We start from the raw sequence: 23254 nt of genomic DNA on the forward strand, positions 1-23254 counted from the left end.
TTATGTAAAAAGAATTAGAAAGTGCTCTTAGAAATTGAAAATGCAAAGAATGAACTAAAAATTTTTTAAGTGTAAAAGGGTTAAAAAAAAAAAAAGGCAAGGAAATATACATCATAACAGAGAAAATGAGTAAAAAGCTAAAATAAAGGATCAATCCAGAAAGACCAACATCTAACAAAAGAGCTCCAGAAAAAGAGAACAGAGAAAAAAAAAGAAAATTTCTGTTAAAACGTCTTTAATTTCATAAACAAGAACACTGTTTCATGCTAAAAGAGTCTAAAAAAAGTCCTGCACAATGACACTGAGACAGCCTCATGAAATGCCAGAAAAACAAAAGACAACAAGCAAACCTAAAAAACTAAAGATAAAAAATTCCAATTACACCAGAGGAATAATAAATAGACAAAAATCAGCCTTTTCTTTGGTAACACTTTAACTTTAAAAATAATGGTCCTTGCTTTCAAGTTTCCTAAGAAAAATTATTTTCTTTTTTCCTTTTTGGCCACCTATATAGCATAAGGAGTTCCTGGGCCAGTGATCAGATCTGAGCCACAACTGCAAGCTATACCACAGCTGCAGCAACAGATCCTTGAACCCGCTGTGCCAGGCTAAGGATCAAGCCTGTGTCTTACAGCTGCAGAGATGCCGCCAATTCTGCTGTGCTATAGCAGGAACTCCAGAAAAATTATTTTCAATATAGAATTTATATACAAATAATTAACAGTCTGAGGAGGCAATTTTTAGGCCTACAAAGATTCCAAATTTATTATCTACATACCTTTTACAAGCAAATTATTAGAAGATACTCCAGTAAAACAAAACTGTTATCACAGTGTCCTCTATCTACATGTCTATATCCTATATGCACTGTAATCTCACCCTCTATTCACTTTGGATCCTTGGCACCTAAAACCATCTTGGCACCAAGAAAGCATTCAATAAGGAAATACTGGCACATGGAGTTCCCGTAGTGGCTCAGTGGAAACGAACCTGACTAGTATCCATAAGGACACAGGTTTGATCCCTGGCCTTGCTCAGTGGGTTAAGGATCCGGTGTTGCTGTGAGCTGTGGTGTAGGTTGCAGACACAACTCAGATCTGGCATTGCTGTGGCTGTGGTGTAGGCCAGCAGCTACAGCTCCAATTCAACCCCTAGCCTGGGAGCCTCCATATTATGCCATGGGTGCGGCCCTAAATAGGAAAAAAAAAAATAAGGGGAGGGGGGGAGACTAACACTGAATCCCACTGAGGAATGAATCCCTGAAACTAAGCTCTGCTATTTCAGGATCATAAGCTCGGGATGAGTTCTCTTCTCTGCAAACTTCATGTATTTTTTTAAAGCTCAGTTTAAGTCCCATGCAAGAAGCCTTCCCCAACTACTCCAATTCCCAAAGATCTCTTTTCTGTTAACTCTCATGGCATCCATCACTTGATTATATACCGTTATGTTGTTTACCGTTTGATATGTCTAGGCACAGTTGTTCAAATGTCTCTTACTATCGCTGAGGGAAAGACTTAAGACTTATGTGTACCCCACCCCCAGGGCAACTAGCACAGTGTGGGATGACAGATACACCTGAAAACTGGCTGCCTGCTCTTAATTATCAACAGAAGAATCTCATCACTGAGGTCAGGATTTAGACTCTCTCCTGTAATTTCATTTCAGGCAATCAGAATATATCCTAAAATGATCTGAAGATTATCCACTGGCAGTAATCAAGAATTAAAATTAATACTATGTATTACATATTCTAGTTGATTATAATTAAATTTCATCTTTTAACAATGTCACACACATACTATGTGATAGGCATTATTCTTCAAAAGACAAACTATTTCAGAAATTCTGGCAGAATCTTAGATTAACATCTCGACTACTGGTTCTCAAACTTTTTTAATAGAATACTTTCTTAACACACTATCTTATTCAGAACCCCCAGATTCAAACAGATCACAGAACTCCTTTGTCTGAAGTTTACAGTAAAGGGAGTTCCCATCGTGGCTCAGCAGTTAACGAATCTTACTAGGAACCATGAGGACAAAGGTTCAATCTCTGACCTTGCTCAGTGGGTTAAGGATCCAGCATTGCTGTGAGCTGTGGTGTGGGTAGCATACGCAGCTCGTATCCTGCAATGCTGTGGCTGTGGGTTAGGCCAGTAGGTACAACTCTGATTAAACCCCTAGCCTGGGAATCTCCATGCGCTGCAGGCACATCTCTAAAAAAATAAAGTTTACAGTAAGGCTTGATGCCCCACCTACCTTAGTCTGCTCAGGCTGCCATAACAAAGTGCTTTACAACAAAAATTTATTTCTCGGAGTTCTCGTTGTGGCACAGTGGTTAACAAATCCGACTAGGAACCATGAGGTTGTGGGTTCGATCCCTGCCCTTGCTCAGTGGGTTAAGGATCCGGCGTTGCCATGAGCGGTGGTGTAGGTCGCAGACGCAGCTCGGATCCTGCGCTGCTGTGGCTCTGGCGCAGGCCAGTAGCTACAGCTCCGATTCGACCCCTAGCCTGGGAACCTCTATATGCTGCGGGAACGGCCGTACAAAAGGCAAAAAAAAGACAAAAAAAAAAAAATTATTCCTCACAGTTCTACACGTAGGAAGTCCAAGATTAAGGTGTCAGCCAATTCAGTTTCTAGTGAGAGCTCTCTGTTAGCTGGCAGATGGCCACCTTCTCACCATGTCCTCTTATCAGAGAGAGGGAGACCTCTGATGTCGCTTCCTCTTATGAAGACACCAAGGCTACTGAATCAGGACTCCGCACTTATAACTTCGTTTAACCTTAATCACCTCCTTAAAGGTCCTGTTTCTAATTCAGTCACATGGGGTTTAGGGCTTTTTCAACATGTGAATTTCAGGGCATGCAGTTCAGTGCATAGCACCATCTATTGAACATTCTAAAAGCTGGACCCAGGGACATCTGGATGAAAAGACTAAAAACCATCTAACTAGGCAACTTAATTTTACATAAAAGAAAACAGATGGAGTTCCCATTGTGGCTCAGCGGAAACGAATCCGACTAGGAGCCATGAGGTTGCGGGTTCGATCCCTGGCCTCACTCAGTGGATTAAGGACCCAGTGTGAGCTGTGGTATAGGTGGAAGACGAAGCTCAATCTGGCATTGCTGTGGCTGTGGCCAGCAGCTGTAGCTCCGATTAGACCTCTAGCCTGGGAACATCCATATACCGCAGGTGTGACTCTAAAAAGACAAAAAGAAAAAAAAAAAAAAAAAAGAAAACTGGGGTGTGTTAGAAGGTTAAATGACTAGCCTTAAGTCACATCACCAGTCACATCATTAAGACTAGAACCCAAGTCACTCATGTCCTCCATTCTACCATTCTTTCGTAATATATCACAATTGGTAAAGTCAACATGTGCTTTTTGTGACTTGAATTTTCAATGAGATTCACAAGTCATCGATAATCACCAGACCTCCTTATATGAACTTCAAACTCACATATCCAATGTCCACTCAATATTTACAGATGAGTGTCTAACATACATCTTATCTAAAAAAAACTGAACTCCTGATTTTCTTCTCCATACCTGCTTTGGCAGATCCTTCTAGATGCTCAGGCCAAAATACTAGTTATCCTTGACTCTTTACCTTTATTCACAACTTTTATTCAACCCATCAGCATATAGTGTTAGCTCTATTTACAAAACATCCAAATTTGTATAATAAAAGATTGGAGAAAAAAATATTCAGAATCTGGCTAACCACTTTTTAACACATCTACTGTCACCATTATAGTCCAAACCCCCAATGCCTCTCTCCCTTGGATTATTACAAGGACCTCTTAACTGGTCTCCCTGCTTCCATCATTGCTCCCTAGAACCTACTCTCAACATTAGAGTTAAGTTAAAGCCTGTGTGAGACCATGTCCTATCCCTACTAAAACAGCTTTCCAATAACTTCTCAACTCATGCTGAGTAAAACCCAGAGGTTTAATAATCTTCTCACAATTAAATTACAATTACCTAATTCCATCTCTAAACATACTCCCACTCTCTCATTCCACTCCAGCCACACTGCCCTTTCTGTTCCTTGTGCATAATTGCCTCCCTCACCTTTCTTCAAAGACCATCCTTATTAGCAATGCTTTCCCTGACTACTCTAATTAAAACAGCAAGTTCTGGAGTTCTGTCGTGGCTCAGTGGTCAACGAATCTGACTAGGAACCATGAGGTTGCAGGTTCGATCCCTGGCCTTGCTCAGTGAGTTAAGGATCGGCGCTGCCATGAGCTGTGGTGTAGGCTGCAGATGCGGCTCGGATCTGGAGTTGCTGTGGCTGTGGTGTAGGCTGGCGGCTACAGCTCCCATTAGATCCCTAACCTGGGAACCTCCATATGCCGCGGGTGTGGCCCTAGAAAAGGCAAAAACAAACAAACAAAAAAGACGGAAAGTTCCCTCATCCCATTTCCAGTCCTTGCTTTATTCTTCTCTATAGAATTTACCACCATCTGACATGATATACTAGTTTACTACCCATCTAGCCATAGCTCCATAAGGACTGAGATGTCATCTGCTGTACTGCTATATTCCCAGTACCGAGAATGGTGTTAAAATGCTCAATAAATACTTGTTGAATAAATGAGTAAATATGTGAAGAATAAAGGCATAAAGCTAACTGGGCTTCAAAATCTCATCTTGCCTGGCACAACAGCTAGAAAGCTATCAAAAATAAGGTTTTTTTCTTTTTGACAGAACAGTACAGTGAACTGAAATCAAAACATCTGAGATTAATGTAGATTCTAGAGCCAAAAAAAACAACAAAGAAAGGGAAAGGGAATGAAATACAAAGAGCCCTTGAGTCATTTAGAGACTCATGATTACAATCTCTAGCCATGTAATCCTTTCAAAGCTGAAAATGCCCAAAGACTTAGATGAGAAAGATACAGAATGATGGCACTTCACTTATATAAAAAGAAATAAAATTAACCATAGACCTATCTATTTACATTTATGTATAGAAATGCACAGTACTAAGATAGGAAAGCTTCATATAGAACTTTGTCAGGGCAAAAGAGACTAGTCAAAGGGGATGTCACTTTTATTCTATACTTTTGTATTCTGTCTCTTAGACTACAAAAGTATATTGATGTTTTATTTAGATAACATAAAATTAACAAAATGAAGCTCTTCAATCTACTTCCTCAGAGGTAAACCACAGATTAGCAGTTTTGTGTATTACAGATTTTCTTCCTACACAACCAAACAGATATATAGATATCACTTTTAAAAAATAAGTTAAATGGGAGTTCCCGTCGTGGCGCAGTGGTTAACGAATCCGACTAGGAACCATGAGGTTTGGGTTTGATCCCTGCCCTTGCTCAGTGGGTTAACGATCCAGCGTTGCCGTGAGCTGTGGTGTAGGTCGCAGACCAGCTTGGATCCCGCGTTGCTGTGGCCCTGATGTAGCCCGGCGGCTACAGCTCGGATTCGACCCCTAGCCTGGGAACCTCCACATGCCACAGGAGCGGCCCAAGAAATGGCAAAAAAAAATTAAAAAAAATAAATAAATAAAAAATAAATAAAACAAAAAAAAAATAAGTTAAATGATAAGAACTCTGTTTTCAGGAAGGTGGAATAGACATATTTTCCCTGTTCCTCTCCATAAGGGCAACTAAAAATCCTGGATGTTACATATAAAACAAATGTAAGAAGACCCTAAAAAGTGGAGAAAAGCAGACTAGCTGGGACCTCAGGACCCAGTGAATGATGTGGTTGTGAGCTCCCTGGGTTTTCTTTTAAAATCTCATATAACCCCAACACAGCCAGAGAAGTTAGTTTAGTAACTCAGAAACACCAATGAGTACAGACAAAATAAAGCTCCAATGGGCTGCTCTTTCTAGCCAAGGATAAGGAAAAAGACAGCCTTGCAACATAGAAAACTTAGATAATAATTCTACTCCAGCAGAACACCACAGAAAACACTGTGGCCCTCAATGACATTCACACTCACAAAGACCTAGACTTCAACCCTGTAATGAAACACTCCAATTCCACAATCCAACAGGTTAGTGTCAAAGATGGCCAGGTAGAGAGCCAAGACTTTCATACCAGCCAAGCAGTAACAGAGTACAACAATAACCTACTCCATCCCTGTAGTATCAGTGGAGAGCAGTAACACAGCACTCCTATCCCTCCTAGCCAGAGAGACATCAGTAGAGATCCAGTGAAGAGCCAGAACTCACACCAACTTAGCAATTACAAAGAGCATCCCTTCAGGTAACAATGGAAACCAAGTAGGGAACCTGGACTTCTACCCCCATTTGACAGTAAGGAAGTGGCACATGCTTCCTTTCAGAAGCCAGCCAAAACAGACAAGTTAAATAAGATCCACACTCACATAACATACTATTCAAAATGTCAAGGTTTCAATCAAAATTCATCATACCAAGAATCAGAAGCACATGAAAAAGACAATAGATACCAACATCAATACGAAAATATTATAATTATCTAACAAATATTTTATTTTTTTATATGTGCAATTTATTACATGTTAATCATAACTAAATAATACTTTATAGCTGTACGATCATTATGAGCGCATCTGAAACAAATGGAAAATAACTTTCAGCAAAAGAAATAAAAGATATAGATAAGAACCAAATGGAAATTTCAGAACCAAAAAAACAGAATAACCTGAATAAATAAGTTAAATGAGACGACACTATACATTCTTGCTTTTTTCACCTAATACCTAGCGAAAATCTAAGACTCTTTATGGACACACATACAGCATTTTTTTTAGCAACTCTAGTATTCTACTGTATGAATTACTTAATAGTTAATTAATAATTGTTATCTAATCCTCAATTAACAAACATCTGTATTGTTTATAATTTTCCACCATTACAAACCATGCATATTTGTACAATTATCTATGTTACAATTATCTGTCATTTTTAGTAAAGGACATCATTAAAAATTAGAGTGCTATGAGAAAGGGCATGCATAGTTTAAATTTTCATACACACTGCCAAATAACCCTCCAGAAAAGGTGTACCAATTACATTCCCACCAACAGTGTATGAATGTACCATGCTTGCCAACAATGGTTATTGTTTTTCCTTGTTTTGTAATTTGTCAAGTGAAAACAGTTTATCATTGTCATTACATATATTTCTTTATTACTAATATGGTAAATATATATTTTTGTTTTTAAAAGCCAAAGTAGTTTTTTTTTTAAATTACCAATGCAAGTCCTTTGTGAATTCTCATTATCTTACTAATATAATAGAGTCCTTGGTATTTCATAAACATAAGCTGGGTGACATATATGTTATAAATATATTTTCAACCATTTTGTTGATACTTTTTTGTGTAAGAGTTTTAAATTGATTTAAATTTCATTTCAACAAATCAAATTTAACTAAATCTTAGTCACATTAAGTTGAAGTACAAAGCTATCAACCTAAAAACTCTGTCCCAACTAGTTTTCGAGCCAATCAACTATAAAATCACCACTCTTACTATTGGTAAAAGTCTAGAATTAGTCTTTCTGTTCTAATGAGGATGCTGAGACCCACTAATCACCTATACATTCAATTAACAATTGTCTTTTCCACATACATAGTTTCCCCAGGTAGTATGACTGGACTTCTGACCTTTTTTTTAGTTTTTTTTGCTTTTGGGGCCACACATGGAAGTTCTCAGAGTAGGGGTCAAATTGGAGCTGCAGCTGCTGGCCTATACCACAGCCACAGCAACTTGGGATCCAAGGCACATCTGCAACCTACACCACAACTCCCAGCAATGCCAGATCCTTGACCCACTGAGCGAGGCCAAGGACTGAACCTGAATCCTCATGGATGCTAGTCAAGTTCATTATTGATGAGCCACAATGGAAACTCCTTGTCTTCATTTTTTTTAATATAATATTCTATTTTCTCATTGGCATTCCACTCCTACTCCAAACCCCAATCTATACGGCTAATATTTGACAACTCATCTTGCATCCCTTTTATCTGCTGGAGGCTGGACCCTTCCCTATGGCTTTCACTGTATCAGAAACCTATCTCAAAATAACCAAAACTCTGAAAACTACTAGACTGCCACCTGACAACTCATTATTATCACTACCTAGAGATTTCTGCTGCCACACTCTGCTCTTCCTTTGGAACCTGACCTAAATTTACTAAGCTACCTGGGGTATCATAATTTGGACCAGTCAACATACTTGAGCTATTGCTCAGCTGAGACAGAAAACAAAACAAATGCATGTTATTATTCCTTTGTTTTTTTTCTAGGCATCTGTTCTCCCTACTTACTTCTTTTCCCCCACCAGCCAGTCACAGGTTCTGGCATCCTTCAACACACAGGTCTACCTGGTTTATGAAACTAGCACCAACAGTCATAAAAAATAAGCACAATCACTAGAACTGTGACTGTAAAAAGTCACATACATAAAATCATAATGAAAGAAAAATAGTTTAAAAGGATACCTTTTAATAATGCAAAGGGAAAAAATTTCAGAACACTTATCCCTTATACATACATAACCTAATGCTAGTCCAGTACTTCAGAGAATAAAAAATTTATAATTTTTTTAACGGCCCACAAAATGCTTACCAGTTCTTCCCAATGTATTTTTTTCTTTTTAGTGATTTTTATTTTTTTCCATTATAACTGGCTTACAGTGTTCTGCCAAATTTCTACTGTACAGCAAGGTGACCTTCCCAATGTACTAATTAAAGACATTATCTGACATCAATAACCACAACTATAGCATTAATGCTTAGGTCTAAATTACATTACTTAAATTTTTTATTTTCTTTAGCCTAACATTTTGAAGTTACAAGTAATTTTTTTAACTGATTTTATTCATGTTTCAGAATACTTCCATGCTAAAAATAGAATGTTTTAATTTAAAATATCAGATCAATACCCCAAAATAGCTTATACACTCACCACACATGTACTCAGTTAGCAAAGACCACACCCTTAGCTAAAGAAATACAGCACAAGTTTATCTTCAATTTCTTAGCAATCTATATACTCTATTGGAGTCAATTTTACGAAGCGTCAAAGTATTACCATTCTGGATCAGGAAAAAATAGCTAGAAAGGACATTATTAGGTTATCTTAATGATTTTCAACAAGAGACAATGTGGCCCCTCAGGAAACATCTGGCAGTGCTTACAGACATTTTTGAGATCAAACTGGGGAAAGCAGGAGGGCACATCATCTAAGCTAGAGATGTGGCTTAACATCCTATAACACAAAGGATAGCCCCCTACAAGAAAGAATTATCTGGTTCATAATGTCTGTGGTGATGAAGTTGAGAAATGTGGGACAACTGATGAAATCTGAATATGGGCTATACTACATCAATGTCAAATTTCTTGAATTTCACAGGTTTCATGTGGCTTCAAAAAGAACAACTTTGTTCTTAAGAAATATTTAATCAAAGTATTTATGGGAGTTCCCTGTTGGCCTGGGTTGAGGATCCGGCACTGCTATGGCACAGGGTTTGATCCTTGGCCCAGGACCTTCCACATGCCCTGGCTACAGCCAAAGGGTGGGAGGGGGGTATTTAGGAATAAAGAAACATGTCTAAACTTACCCACCAATGGGTAAAAAGATAAATGCATATATGCAGACAGAAAGAATGAATGTATATATGTATATATGTAGACAGAAAGAATGATAAAGCAATAAGCCAAAATGTTAATAATTGGTGAATCTGAGTAAAGAGTATACAGAAATTTGTTAGTCTTGCAATTGAAGTTATATCAAAACAAGTATTACCATACCTGTAAATATGGGAAGCTTTGCACTATTTCCCAGTATATATGCAATACAGCAAATCACCTTTCTTTTATTCCTTCCTCAAAAAAAAAAAATCATACTATCTTGAATGGAAATTTATAAAAATTTTTTGAAAAAAATAGCCAAAACTTTTAAAACTTGATAAAGATTATAAATCCACAGACCAAGAAGTTCAACAAATCATAAGCAGAGAATATGCAGAAATTTATAACATGTCACAATTAAATTGGCTAAAACAAGTGATGAAGGGAAAACTTTTAGAGCAGCCAGAGGACATAGGCAGAGAGACCAAAAGTAAAAATGACAGCAGCAACAAAGCAAGCCAGAGATAGTATAGCAGTAACTTGAAAATATTTTTCAAAAAGTTAATCTAGGATACTATAGCCCGCAAATAACTTTTTTCACAAAAATGAAGGGAAAAAAAGAGAAAGAGACATGAAAACTTACACGTTTGCCCCAGATAACTCAAATAAGCATAAGCTGAAAAGTAAAATTTCTAAAATGTGAATTGCAAAGAAAAAGCTAGAAACATTTACATGTCTACCAAGGACATGACATGCTTTAGTATATCACAGTAAATGCATGGATTAAACCCCTGCATTATATACTTCACACTTTCAATACACACGGAAAACCGAAATCATTTAGAATAGCAGATCAGAATTAATCAGTAAGAAAACATGTATAAGAAATAATATAAAAACATTTTTAAGACTCAGATTTTTGAGAATTTTGACATTAGTTCTGAATTCTTGAAATTTATCTTTCCTGTTTCTAGACACTTGTTACTTAAAGAGAATTCAAAAGATATACAATAACAAAAAAAAAGATATACAATAATGGCTTTATATGTATTAACAGTTCACGTCTGTAAAGCAATAATTAAAAATTTTTAAACTGGGAAAAAATTTAGGGCACTTACTGATGTCTGGGACATACTTGATTGTTGCGTAACACTTCCTGTGGGAGATGTAGGTGGTCTTCCACTGGACAAACTTGCCTAAAATAATAAGGTCTTTATAATATGTCTATAAAAGCCCAAACTTAAAAACTTTCTGGTACCATACCACAAAACCACAATAAAAGTAAAAATATTTATGAACCAATTCATTTTACAGTCAGTCAATATGGATTAAGCTTTGGTTAAACAGATTAAGAAAAAAGGAAAACACTGAAACGTGAAAACAGAAGATCCAAAAGCTAATCTCATTTTAAGAGCTTCACTCATTATCGGTTTTACTCTACAGGTCTTTGTCTTCTTCAAAATGAAATCACCACTCCAATGTTATGAAAAGGAAACTAGAGCTATATCAAGTGCCAGTGGGTTTCAGTTTCCAAACTCATATCATGAAAACGATGTTATTTAAAATTACACTACCGAGAAGAAGCAACAGCCGGGATGTGTTTAAAACAGAAATAAACCTTTTTCAGGTTCAGGTCCTCCTCTAGTTAGGAGATTTAAGAGTAAATCTCATATATAGTTTTATCTAAATAGACAGTATAACAATAATGAAGATCTTTTTAAAAATGTAAGCACTTAATCATAAAATCATCCTATTTGCAGTACAAATCACTACTGGATTTTATAAAAGTGCCTATACATATCTTTATACAGAAAATTTCCAGAGGGATACATATTAAACTGCTAGTGGCCACCTTGGAAGAGTGGAAAATAACAGTGGCTGTGGAAAAAGAACACCTCTATATTTTACCTCTGATAAACGATTTTATAGTTTGATTTTTTTAATGAGTATAAATTACTTATGTAAATTTAAAATCTACTTTTTTGTAAAAAATGTAAATACAATTCATGTAACCTTAATTATTCACTGTGGAACCTAGAATTTTATACACAAAACCAAGACACCAGTATAGCACATCTGCAATGTAGATAAAAAGCAGAGAGACAAGGAGTTCCCGTCGTGGCGCAGTGGTTAATGAATCCAACTAGGAACCATGAGGTTGCGGGTTCCGTCCCTGCCCTTGCTCAGTGGGTTAACCATCCGGCGTTGCCGTGAGCTGTGGTGTAGGTCGCAGACGCGGCTCGGATCCCGAGTTGCTGTGGCTCTGGCGTAGGCTGGCAGCTATAGCTCCAATTCGACCCCTAGCCTGGGAACCTCCGTATGCTGCGGGAGTGGCCCAAGAAATAGCAAAAAGACCAAAAAAAAAAAAAAAAGCAGAGAGACAAAAGTTAGCAACAGAGTAACACATAAAGCACAACCATTTTTTTAAGCTAACTTCTATTTGGCAGCCTATTTCCTTAAGAAAAAATAATCACAGGACACCTGAGAGCTCTGAAATTCTACCCAATGTATTTAATTTCAGTAATTATCTACAGGTAACGTTAACTTTGGTCTCATAAGTTCTTAATTCATTTCAGTCTCACCTGAACAGCAGCAAGACTCTGAAGCTGGGAGCTGCTTAAGTGCTGTTGCTGGAGAGCTGCTGTGTGTAACATTAAGTGCTGCTGCTGGGCGGCATACATTTGCTGAAGATACTGAGCAGCTGAGCTGGGAGGGCGATGCAAAGCCTGTTGAATTACCTGTGATAAGTCAATTGAACCAATGTCAAACCACAATCTTAATCTTAACCATAAAATAAAGCACTAAAAAAGCAGTTTAAAATTTCACTACTTGGAGTTCAGCAGTAATGAACCCAACTAATATCCATGAGGATTCAGGTTCATATCCTGGCCCCACTATTGGGCTGGGGATCTGGCATCACCATGAGCTGTGGTATAGGTCACAGACGTGGCTTGGATCCCATGTTGCTGTGGCTGTAATATAAGCTGGCAGCTGCAGCTCTGATTAGTCCCCTAGCGTGGGTCCATATGCACAAGTGTGGCCTTAAAAAGCAAAACTAAAAAAAAAAAAAATAAGTAAAACAAAACTTCACTACTTTAATATTCAATTTCATCAAACAAAAAACAAAAAAGGAGTTTGTGTCATGGCTCAGGGGAAACGAATCTGACTAGCATCCATGAGGACACAGGTTCAATCCCTGGCCTTGCTCAGTGGTTAAGGATCTGGCATTGCTGTGAGCTGTGGTGTAGGTCGCAGATGTGGCTCGGATCCTGCATTGCTGCAGCTGTGGTGTAGGCCAGCAGCTACAGCTCCAACTTGACCCCAAGCCTGGGAACCTCCATATGCCTCGAGTGCAGCCCTAAAAAGACAAATAATAATATTAAAAATATTCAATGTCATCAAACTTATTAACATAGTTCTCTCCTGGTTACCTATCACTAGGATTTACTAATCCGTAGAAATCAGTTACTCAATAAAGGCAATTCGCAAAAAGTAAAAGGGCCAAGTAAGCATTTGAAAAGATTTTCAATCTCATTAGTTGTGTCAAAACCTAACCAATTAAAACATGAGACTGTTGGAGTTCCCATGGTGGCGCATCGGAAATGAATCCTTCTAGGAACTATGAGGTTGCAGGTTGGATCCCTGGCCTCAGTGGGTTAAGGATTTGGCGTTCCTGGGAACTGTGGTGTAGGTCACAGATGCAGCTCGGATCCTGTGTTGCTGTGGCTGTGCTGTAGGCCAGCAGCCACAGCTCCAATTTGACCCCAAGCCTGGGAACCTCTATATGCCACGAATGCAGCCCTAAAAAGGCAAAAAAAAAAAAAAAAAAAAAGAGAGAGAGAGACTATTTCCCAACTTTCCAATGGATAAAGATTTAAAAGAATACTACTACTGCTACATACACTGTTAGTAAGAACGTAAATTGATATAACTGTTTTTGGATAAAACTTGGTAGAATTCACTGCCTGGATATAGTGAGAATATGTATACCCTACAGCCATTAGAAATAATAACGTAGATCAGTGTCATCCAATACAGTAGCCACCAGCCACACATATCTACTGAGCACTTCCAAGGTGGCTAGTGCAACGAGGGCATTGAGTTTTTAATTTTACTGAATTTTAATTATAACTTAAATGTAAAATAGCCGCATGCAGCAAGTGGCTACTATATTGAACAGAGCAGATATATCTATATTAACAACAAAAAAAAAAATTCCCAAATACATCATTAGGTAAAAAAAAGAGGTCACTAAATAATGTGTAGAGTAAGCTACCATTCATATTAAATATTTCAAAAAATATTCAGGAAAACATTAAAAGATTACTGATGGGTTGCTAGATTAAAAGTGGTTTTTGCCTTCTTGTTTGTACTTTTGTCTGAAAAATCTTTCAGTTTATTAATAACCATGTAAAATTATAAATCTATTTCTTTTTTAGAAATCACAAAATAATCACTTTTTAAAAATCTTTTTGGCCACAACCACAGCATGTCGAAGTCCCTAGGCCAGGGACTGAACCCGAGCCACAGAAGCAACCTAAGCTACAGCAGTAACACCACCAGATCCCTAAATTGCTGAGCCACCAGGGAACTCCTTAACTGTTTTTTAAATGTCAGATTCCTTATTTCAATTGTTTCAACACAGAACTATTCTTATTTAAAAAATAAATCCTGAAAAAGTGTTAATTACTGTGTTTTTGTTTTTGTTTTTTTGCCTTTTAGGGCCGCACCTGCAGCATATGGAGGTTCCCAGGCTAGGGGTTAAATCAGAGCTACAGCTGCCGGCCTACACCACAGCCACAGCAACACCAGATCCAAGCCACGTCTGCAACCTATACCACAGCTTACAGCAACGCTGGATCCTTAACCCTGAGCAAGGCGAGGGATCCAACCCACAACCTCATGGTTCCGAGTCAGATTCATTTCCACTGCACCACGACGAAACTCCTGTAACTATTTATTAGCAAAATGTACAATATGAGCCTGAACATCATAACTTGATAAATGTAGAAAAGTCAAGTATTCTAATAAAAGAGGAAAGTCCTTTATCTGTCCAATGGTAAGTCAGACTACACCAGGCCTCTGGATCACATCCCAAAGTCACATCATGCTCAAGGTGACTCTGAAACAGCACCCTAAATCTCAGCATCAAACCAGAGTTTTCAAAGAGCTAAGGGAGTAATACAGCCATAATCCTACAGCTTGAGAATCTGAGTCAGGACACCTTTACCAGAAAGCTTTATCCAGATTCGAAGAAAGCTTATTTCTTTGTGTTATCTACCTTCATGTATTCATATCTCATTTCCCCAATAACAGACTGCTATACCTGCTAAGGACCCCTGTCGTAAAATCAATGTAGGCTTTTGACTTCTAGTTGCAGAAGACTAGAGACCAGAATTGAGTGATTTAGAATCATAACAATATGTCTGTGTGGTCAGGTGAATCTATATATGTTCTTCTAATTCCATGATAAAATTCTAAAATCAAACTTAAAAAATAACCTATTTGGCACATATTTCTGTCATAATAATTTTTCCTATTGTCAGCATATTTCATTCAGTGGGAGAGAGACTCTTTAAATACAAGTTAAAGATACAGCACGTTGTTCTTATTTTGTTCCTCTAAGGGATCAAGGTGAGTGGATTCACAGGACTGAAAAAGAAAGCTGAAAGGTATTAAAGAACTACTTAAGCAGCTCCATAAATATTGATTTGATTACATTTTAAGGGAAGCAATTCTATGATCTCATAAGAATCAGAGTTAGTGTTATTTGTGAGCTATATCTATATCTACACTCTCCAGTAACACTTTTTTTTTTAACATGTCCAGCTTAAGTAAAAACTAGAGAACAAAATGGCATTTAAAATATCACATCATCTGTATGCTCAAGAATCTACATACTCCTCCCTATATCCTTTGCCTCAGAGAAAGGTGAAGAACACTAAAAACACACTCTTCATTCCAGTTTAAATTTTTGCTGAACTGACTGGGTCTCCAACAATTCTGATTCTAACTTCAGTAACTTCAGAATCCTAACCACGAAACAGCTAAATAGCCAATATGCTGGGATCTCCACTCTAGAAAAATGGATCATGGAGAGGACTACATCATAAACAGCTAAGTTTTTTTCAGGGTGGAAGGCAATTACGCAGATCTGAGAGAGAAAACAAGCATAATGGAAAAAATAAGAACTCAGAGTGGTTAAGGGCACAACTCTAAAGCCAGAGTACCAACTAGTTATGAGAGCTTAGGAAAGTTATTTAGCCAATTTAAAACATCAGTGTTCCCATCTGTTAAATGCAGATAATACTTACAAAACATTTATCAAATGCTTGGCACATAGCAATTGTTCAATAAATATTAGCAATTGCTAAGTATATATAATATGTCCCACATAATTCTAGATGCTTCCTTTCATTCTCATGACTAATTAGGTACATTGTCTCATCCTCGTTTTATACTTTCCTGAGGTTCAAGGAGATTATGCCTCTCACCCAAGGCTACACAGCTACTATTGATCAAGAAAATGGAATTCAAACAAAGAGCACATCAGATTACAATGCCCACGCCCTTTTTTACTCAATACCATATGCCTCAACCTCCGTTATTATAAAGGTTAACTGAGTAAACTCTATTTTCTCACCTAAGTGAAGAGCCTAAGACTTTTCTTAATTAAATAGTACCTTCCTCCTCTGCCCCTCCCTTTAAAGTTATTGAATGAATCTTCCTGCTTAGTTCTTAAGCCACTTGGGTTTAAAATGAACCTCTTACCATCTCTACAGAGCTGAACAGATCTCCCTAAGTCCATATTCTGGGTTCAAATATAAAATAACCCAGAAAAACCTAGAGCCATTCTACATGCTGGAGGTCTCAGCTGAGTGTCTTCATGTAAGAGCAGCATCTACAGACCTTCCAATTTATAATTTTCCTGACATAGTGTTTTATAAGCTACATGCTAACAAATGTAAGCTCACTCAATAGTGTGATTATCAAATAACCTTGTTGGTTATTTTAAACATTAATAATTTTAACTGTACTCATTTAGAGGGTATCATGTAACTCAGGTTCATGTGGCTTAAGTAAAAAGTATGACATCCTAAGTTTTAGCATACCCATCATGGTAACAGAAATACCTGCACAGCATGTCGGTCTGAGCCACTATAGACAGAAATCTGCGGTTGCTGCATTCGAGAAGAGGAAGTGGTGATGGTGGTGGTGGTGGTGCTACTGGTTGTTGTTGACACCGAAGATGTTCCAGAGTTTGGTTCACTATCCATAGCTGTGCTGTGGTCCTTAAATCTAGCAGATAACACAAAGGGTTTGTATTGGCAAAAGTGTTATCTTATTGTGTTTAAAGAATAATTATTCTAAGAAATATTAAGCAACAGTCTAAATTTCTAATAAGGCCTTCATAAAAAAAAGAGAGCACACAGTCACCATAAACACTTAGAAGGCAAAAACACTTCACAAATATATATATTTATCAGTCCATATCTATTAAATTTTAATTCATATGATTCAGGATATGTAACTGAGACAAAAAGCCTGACCTAAAGTTTAGCTTTTTATTGTTGAAGGAAGACAAATGTTTTAAAACCAAAGCAGGTGATGAGAGGATACTTAAACTACCTAGAAAAATTAAACCTTAAGCAATATCAGACTATCAAAATATCTTTGTATTCTTTTGACCATACTAATTACAAATTAAAGTTATTATCTATACATTAAAGTAGGATGCCTATGCACTTGTGCTAGTTTATCTTAATCAGCTTAGGTTTTAGTTACCATATATACTTTAAAAATAAGTTCTCTTAGCAAGTTCCCTTGTGGAACAGAGGGATTAAGGATCCAGTGTTGCCTCAGTTGTGCCACAGGGTGCAGCTGCAGCATGGGTTCAATTCCCCAGCCTGGGAACTTCCACATGTTGATGGCATGGCCAAAAAGGAAAATAAGTTCTCTTAGAAAATAAGTTTAAAAAATAATTTTTTAGTAGAAAATTGACACTGTAAACCAGCTATAAAGGAAAAAAAAATCATTATAAATCTGAAAAATAATAATTTTTCAATAACTCACACAGCTTTCCCCCTTATTCATCTACAAAACTGTCCTTACTAAATCTAACAACTCTGAATTATAATCTACTCTGACTGGATAAATATGAGAAGCAGCTGAAAACAATTTCCCCACCTTCTTAAAAAACTCTTTTTCACAAAAAAATTGCTTCAAATTTTGAAAGCAGCATAATTATGTCACTCTCCTCATGTATAGACAGTAAAGTGCAGTTTTGTACCATACTGATTCTTTTCCCTCCAACATTACGAACACATTTCACTGTTGTGGTACAAAATTCCACTAAATACAAAATCTGTATTTGAATAAATTCAAAAATTATATTTCAAATCAACTCTGAAGGCCTTAATACTGTCAGAAACTAGAATTACAGTACTTTTTGTAGTGTCAGAAATGCACCACAATGAGGAAAAGCACACTTGAGAATACAGTTTTATCTGCCTTGTGTTTTTCTTCTGAGAAACAAAATCTGACCCACCTCACATGAGCAGCATTGACTAAACTATATGAAGAACACTTTCCACTTTGTGAAAAGACAAAGGAATTTGGCGCTAATTGTGTACGCATGCATTATTCCCATATGGTGTTCTTTTATATACAAATTTTCTTTGTTCTTATATCATGTATATAAATAGTACTTATGTGCTCTTCCAGGAATCGAATGTTACAAAATCCTGATTTAATAAGAGGAAAAGTGAGGGGGGGGCAACTCTTCACTTACTAATTTTTTTTGATTAATAGATGACATATATCTTTACGCTTCTCTGACTTTTAAGGGGTTTTGGTAGTTTTTCAAATTGCCTTCCAATCATCAAATCACAGCATCGCATGGTTAACTATTCAACATCATACAGATAGGGTGGGAGATAAACTTTTTACCAAATTATTACCTGTAGTAACACTTCTGAACCACGAAGCAACGATATGCAAAAAGCCAGCTTAAATTCTCTTTACAGTACTATTCTGCTCAGCCACGTCCTCAACCCCAAACCTGAGGGTAAGCAGTTCTGTAACTAACCAAAAATGGTCACAGAGAATCCAAATTCTAGGCACAAGTCTAAATATCGGTGGGTATAACCGGCCAAACCACTGCACTTCATTTGGAGACCAGGCACAAAAGAGCAATTTTGGTAACTCCATCGTCTATGCATAGCATTGCCTGCAGAACACAAACGGCAGTTCTGCTGCACAAGCGGCCTACCCAGGAAACACTAAGTTTGAGTCGCTAACTAAGCATACCATCACACCACACAAGAATGTAGCCCTCTAGGGCGGCATCAACACTGCAGCCAGAGACCCGAGGGAAAGAAGAGCTTTCCTTCCAGAGTATTTTCAGGCTCGCCAGAACAGCAACAGCCCGCGCCTCCTTAAAGCCGGCGCTGGGACACCTCCTCCAAGCCTCCCGGGAGAAGGGTGGCGAACAGACCCAAGTCGCTGGTTCTCCCACTGAGGAGGAGCGGAGTGGCGCCGGGGCGGGAAGGAGGAGAGCGCGAAGGAGGCCTGGCAGTGCCCGCCCAGCCCTACCCAGCCTCCGCGGGCCCCCGGCGCGGGCAGCCGTAACAAGGCTGCCCGCGGGGCCCACTTGCAGAGATGACAGCGCTTGAGGAGCCCACCCGGGCTCATCTTCCGAAAGACCCTAACGGTTGGGGTCCGAGGGATAACCCACTGCTCAAGGCCCCGCAGATCCCGGACCAGACGGCGGAAGGGGTGCTCCCGCCTGAGGCAGCTGGACCCTTACAGTTCGCCTCCGTCCCCCTACAAGAGCGAAGCGCGCTCTTCCACGATAAAGAAGCTCTCACGTCCCCCTTTCTCCGCAGTGCCCGCGAAAAGGCCCTGAGCTTTCCCCTTGGGGGATGTGTCGCTGCCCCCACTCGCCCCCCGGTTACGACATCAGTCACCAGCAAGTCACTCACTCCGCTTCCGCCATCTTCTCTCCTCCATCACTAACACAAGCTGCGCATGCGCCCCCCTGGCGGCCGCGGCGGCGGCGGCAGCGGAGGGCGAAAGGGCGGGGTCAGCTCAGCCTCTGGCCCCCGAAGTCACGTGGAGTCCTCGTCTTCCAATTACCCCCTCCCAAGTCAACCCTTGCCAGCTCTGGGAATTGACCAGGTTTCCCCAATTTAGATACCGGTGTTTCACCTACAAACACTCGCTTTCTCTTGCCCAGGGTCTTTCTCCTTTTGAAGAGGAATCTGTAACCAGGTTATGAAAAGTTCTGATTAGACGGTTAAATTAAAAATTTTAAGGACATCTAAAATATACCAAAGCATAGGCAAACTGCAAAGAGGTGAGGTGGAAGAGAATAATAAGCCGATGATTGGATGCGAAGCCTTGAACTCAGTGTTCCTGACCCCCGTGAGGTGGCCAGTTAAGGAATCATCCTGACTACCATGTGAATATCATTCATATCTTTGACATGAATTTAGTGGGCGCTTAGTGGGCATTACAAGCTTCCATACTGCAGGCAACAAGCAGAAATGTCCACCAGTGTGCTAATGTAGTTTATTACACTCTGCATAGATGGCAATTACTCTGAGGCAGGATGAGACAAACATGTAAAGATAAGTGAAACAAGTCCGTGTCTTCCAACAAGTCTTAATCTGTAGAGTTAAGTGGGTTTTATAGAGCTATCCTCACAATCCAAATGTTCTGAAACATACCCATTAAGTGCTTTGGAAAACTTAAGTTTAAGGAATGATAAATCTTTACTGTCCTTCACCAAAAAAAGCATACCAATCACAAGGAATGTTTTGGTTTTTTGTTTGTGTGTTTTGTTTTGTTTTCCCTTTTTACAGCTGCGCCTGGAAGTTCCCAGGCTAGGGGTCAAATCAGAACTTCAGCTGAGGCCTATGCCTCAGCCATGGCTACACTGGATCCAACCTGCATCTGCCATCTTGTGGCAAGGCTGGATCCTTAACCCAGTGGGTGAGGCCAGGGATGGAATCTGCATCCTTGCAAAGACAACATCAGGTCCTTAGCCCATTGAGCCACAATGGGGATTCCATTAGCAATGTCTTCTTTTTGCATTTATTAAGATGGTGGAGTTGAATTTCAAGAACTGAATAATGAATTCATGATACAAATTCATTTTAAAATGTAGTACAATCTACTAAAAAGTATACTTAATCTTGGAAATCCACAATATACTTAGGGAAGGGAAAAGACCACTTCCTTTATGAGCTATATTGTCCCTTTACCACTTTTCACCATTTGATGACATTGTTCCTTTACCTTATTTTCCTATCTGAAAGCAAAGCCCTTCCTACTACTCCTAAGAGAACGCACTGAGAAAGTCTCCTTGAAAAGTCTCTATAGATGCTTTTTTTTTTTAATTTTGTCTTTTTGCCTTTTCTAGGGCTGCTCCCGTGGCATATGGCTAGGGGTCTAATCAGAGCTGTGGCCGCCGGCCTACAACAGAGCCACAGCAATGCTAGATCCAAGCCACGTCTGCAACCTACACCACAGCTCATGGCAATGCCAGATCCTTAACCCACTGAGCAAGACCAGGGATCGAACCCAAAACCTCGTGGTTCCTAGTCAGATTCATTAACCACTGAGCCACGATGGGAATTCCTAGATGTTTAAAGATAAAATACTACTTTTTCTTCTTTTCTGACTTGCTCATGATGCCATTGTCATTCAACTCTCAAGAATCAACTGTCTATTGGTATTGCTAAAATTTTTGTTTAGTAAAACAAAATTGAAGAAAGCAGTCTTAGACCTAAATGTGAAAAATGCATAATTCAAGGGAATGTTTAGAATAAATGAGCCAAAATATTCCTTTTCATCCCTCTTTCCTTTCAACGTCTAAGGCCTATATCTCTATTGTCATCACATGCAGACTGGCTTTCAAAGTCAGAACATATATTGGGTAAAGTCAGATCAGTACTGCTTTTCAGAAAGATTTCAAAACCCAATATAACAACCAGCATTTGTATAGCCTTTTCCTAAAAGCAGAGGATTTCCACAAACTCATTTGATCTTCGCAACAAAACTAGTTATCATTCTCATTTAGCGCGGAAGTATAGTGAGGCTCAAGGTGATTAGATGCCTATGGTGACTTTGCTAAAATGTACCAAAAATGGGTTCTAACTTAATCTTTCCATGACCAAAGCCAAATTTTCTTCACTGCTCATTCAGCAAGCCACTGTGTGAAGTGTTAGAGGGGACAAAATATGATGAAATATGACCACTTTCAAGAAATGTATCATGGGGAGTTCCCGTCATGGTGCAGCTTAAACAAATCTGACTAGGAACCATGAGGTTGCAGGTTCGATCCCTGGCCTATTTCAGTGGGTTAAGGATCCAGCATTGCCTAGAGCTGTGGTATAGTTCAAAGATGCAGCTCAGATCCTGCGTTGCTGTGGCTGTGTCATAGGCCAGCAGCTGTAGCTCTGATTTGACCCCTAGCCTGGGGTGCAGCCCTAAAAAAAAAAAAGAAATGTATCATCACTTATCTGATGAAACAGGGGAAGGTGTTTTGCTTCTTTATGATTCCCTCTGGAAAAGATTTATGTCATGCTAACAGGTTGACCTTCTTTCTAGATTTTCCAGGAAATGTTTATTTGTAGAAGTGCTAGCATCCTGTTTGATTTTAGAAAAATCCCTCTAGCAAGGATGGATTGGAGGAAAGTGAAACTGGAGACAGGGAAACTAGTTGAGAAACTGTATTAATCCTTAGAGAAATGATAAAGGGCTCCAGCAATGGAAAGGAAAACTGGATTAAAATTTTTGTTCTTTAGGAGTTCCCGTCATAGCTCAGTGATTAACGACTCCGACTAGGAACCATGAGGTTGCAGGTTTGATCCCTGGCCTTGCTCAGTGGGTTAAGGATCCGGCATTGCTGTGAGCTGTGGTGTAGGTCATGGACACAGCTCCGATCTGGCATTACTTTGGCTGTGGTGTAGGCCAGAGGCTACAGCTCCAATTAGACCCCTTGCTTAGAAACCTCCATATGCCACGAGTGTGGCCCTAGAAAAAGACCAAAAAAAAAAAAAAAAAAAAAAATTGTGTCCTTTAGTTGCTCTCATCGCACTTCATATGCTCAATAGCCATGCGTGGCTAGTGGCAACTATTTTATAGGGTGCAGATGTACACCATTTCCATCATTACAGAAAGTTCTATTGGACGGTGGCATTCTCAACTAGATCAGGTTTGGTGAACTGTTGTTCTGTCTTGGTCATTTTGGGCTGCTATAACAGATACCATGGACTGGGGAGTTTAAAGTAACATTTCTTTCTCATTGTTTTGGAGGCTGAGAAGTCTAGGCTCAAGGTTCAGGAAGACTCAATATCTGGTGAGGGCCCGCTTCCTGGTTGCAGACAGCCACTTTCTCACTGTATCTTCACATAGAGGAGGGAGAAAGCAGTGTAGTGGGAATGGGAACTGTGGGCATTTGGGCCCCTTCTTCATGCAACTCAAGACCTGCTCAGCTCTAACATTTGATGATGGAATGTTTCTTTATGCACCCAACTTTATGGCCTGGTGGATCAGATAACACTCAGTTCTTCAGGGGCAGCTCTGATTGTATGGCAACTTGGTGACCCATAGTGAATAAACATTCAGTCTCTACTAAGGCCCAGTAGCAGCTCAAGAGC

The 23254-nt window shown here is 39.0% G+C and overlaps 1 protein-coding gene across 15 annotated transcripts in view; it reads right to left on the reverse strand.

Moving 5' to 3' along the window:
• Positions 1 to 19666, reverse strand: part of PHC3 (polyhomeotic homolog 3) — a 91946-nt gene extending 72280 nt beyond the window's left edge. For 11 of the 15 annotated variants that reach the window (XR_002337748.1, XR_002337749.1, XM_021069777.1 and 8 more), the window contains exons 1-4: positions 19571 to 19666; positions 16721 to 16886; positions 12170 to 12325; positions 10706 to 10783 (exon numbers count right to left, since the gene is read on the reverse strand). Coding sequence is in view for 13 of the 15 variants with exons in the window: in XM_021069777.1 (XP_020925436.1) it covers positions 10706 to 10783; positions 12170 to 12325; positions 16721 to 16886; positions 19571 to 19584 (414 nt within the window). In the remaining 2 variants the exon portion in view is untranslated. The other 4 variants (XM_021069778.1, XM_021069780.1, XM_021069779.1 and 1 more) reach the window with 4 other exon arrangements.

The sequence above is a fragment of the Sus scrofa genome, chromosome 13 (assembly GCF_000003025.6).
Source record: "Sus scrofa isolate TJ Tabasco breed Duroc chromosome 13, Sscrofa11.1, whole genome shotgun sequence".
Taxonomy (NCBI): Eukaryota; Metazoa; Chordata; class Mammalia; order Artiodactyla; family Suidae; genus Sus; species Sus scrofa.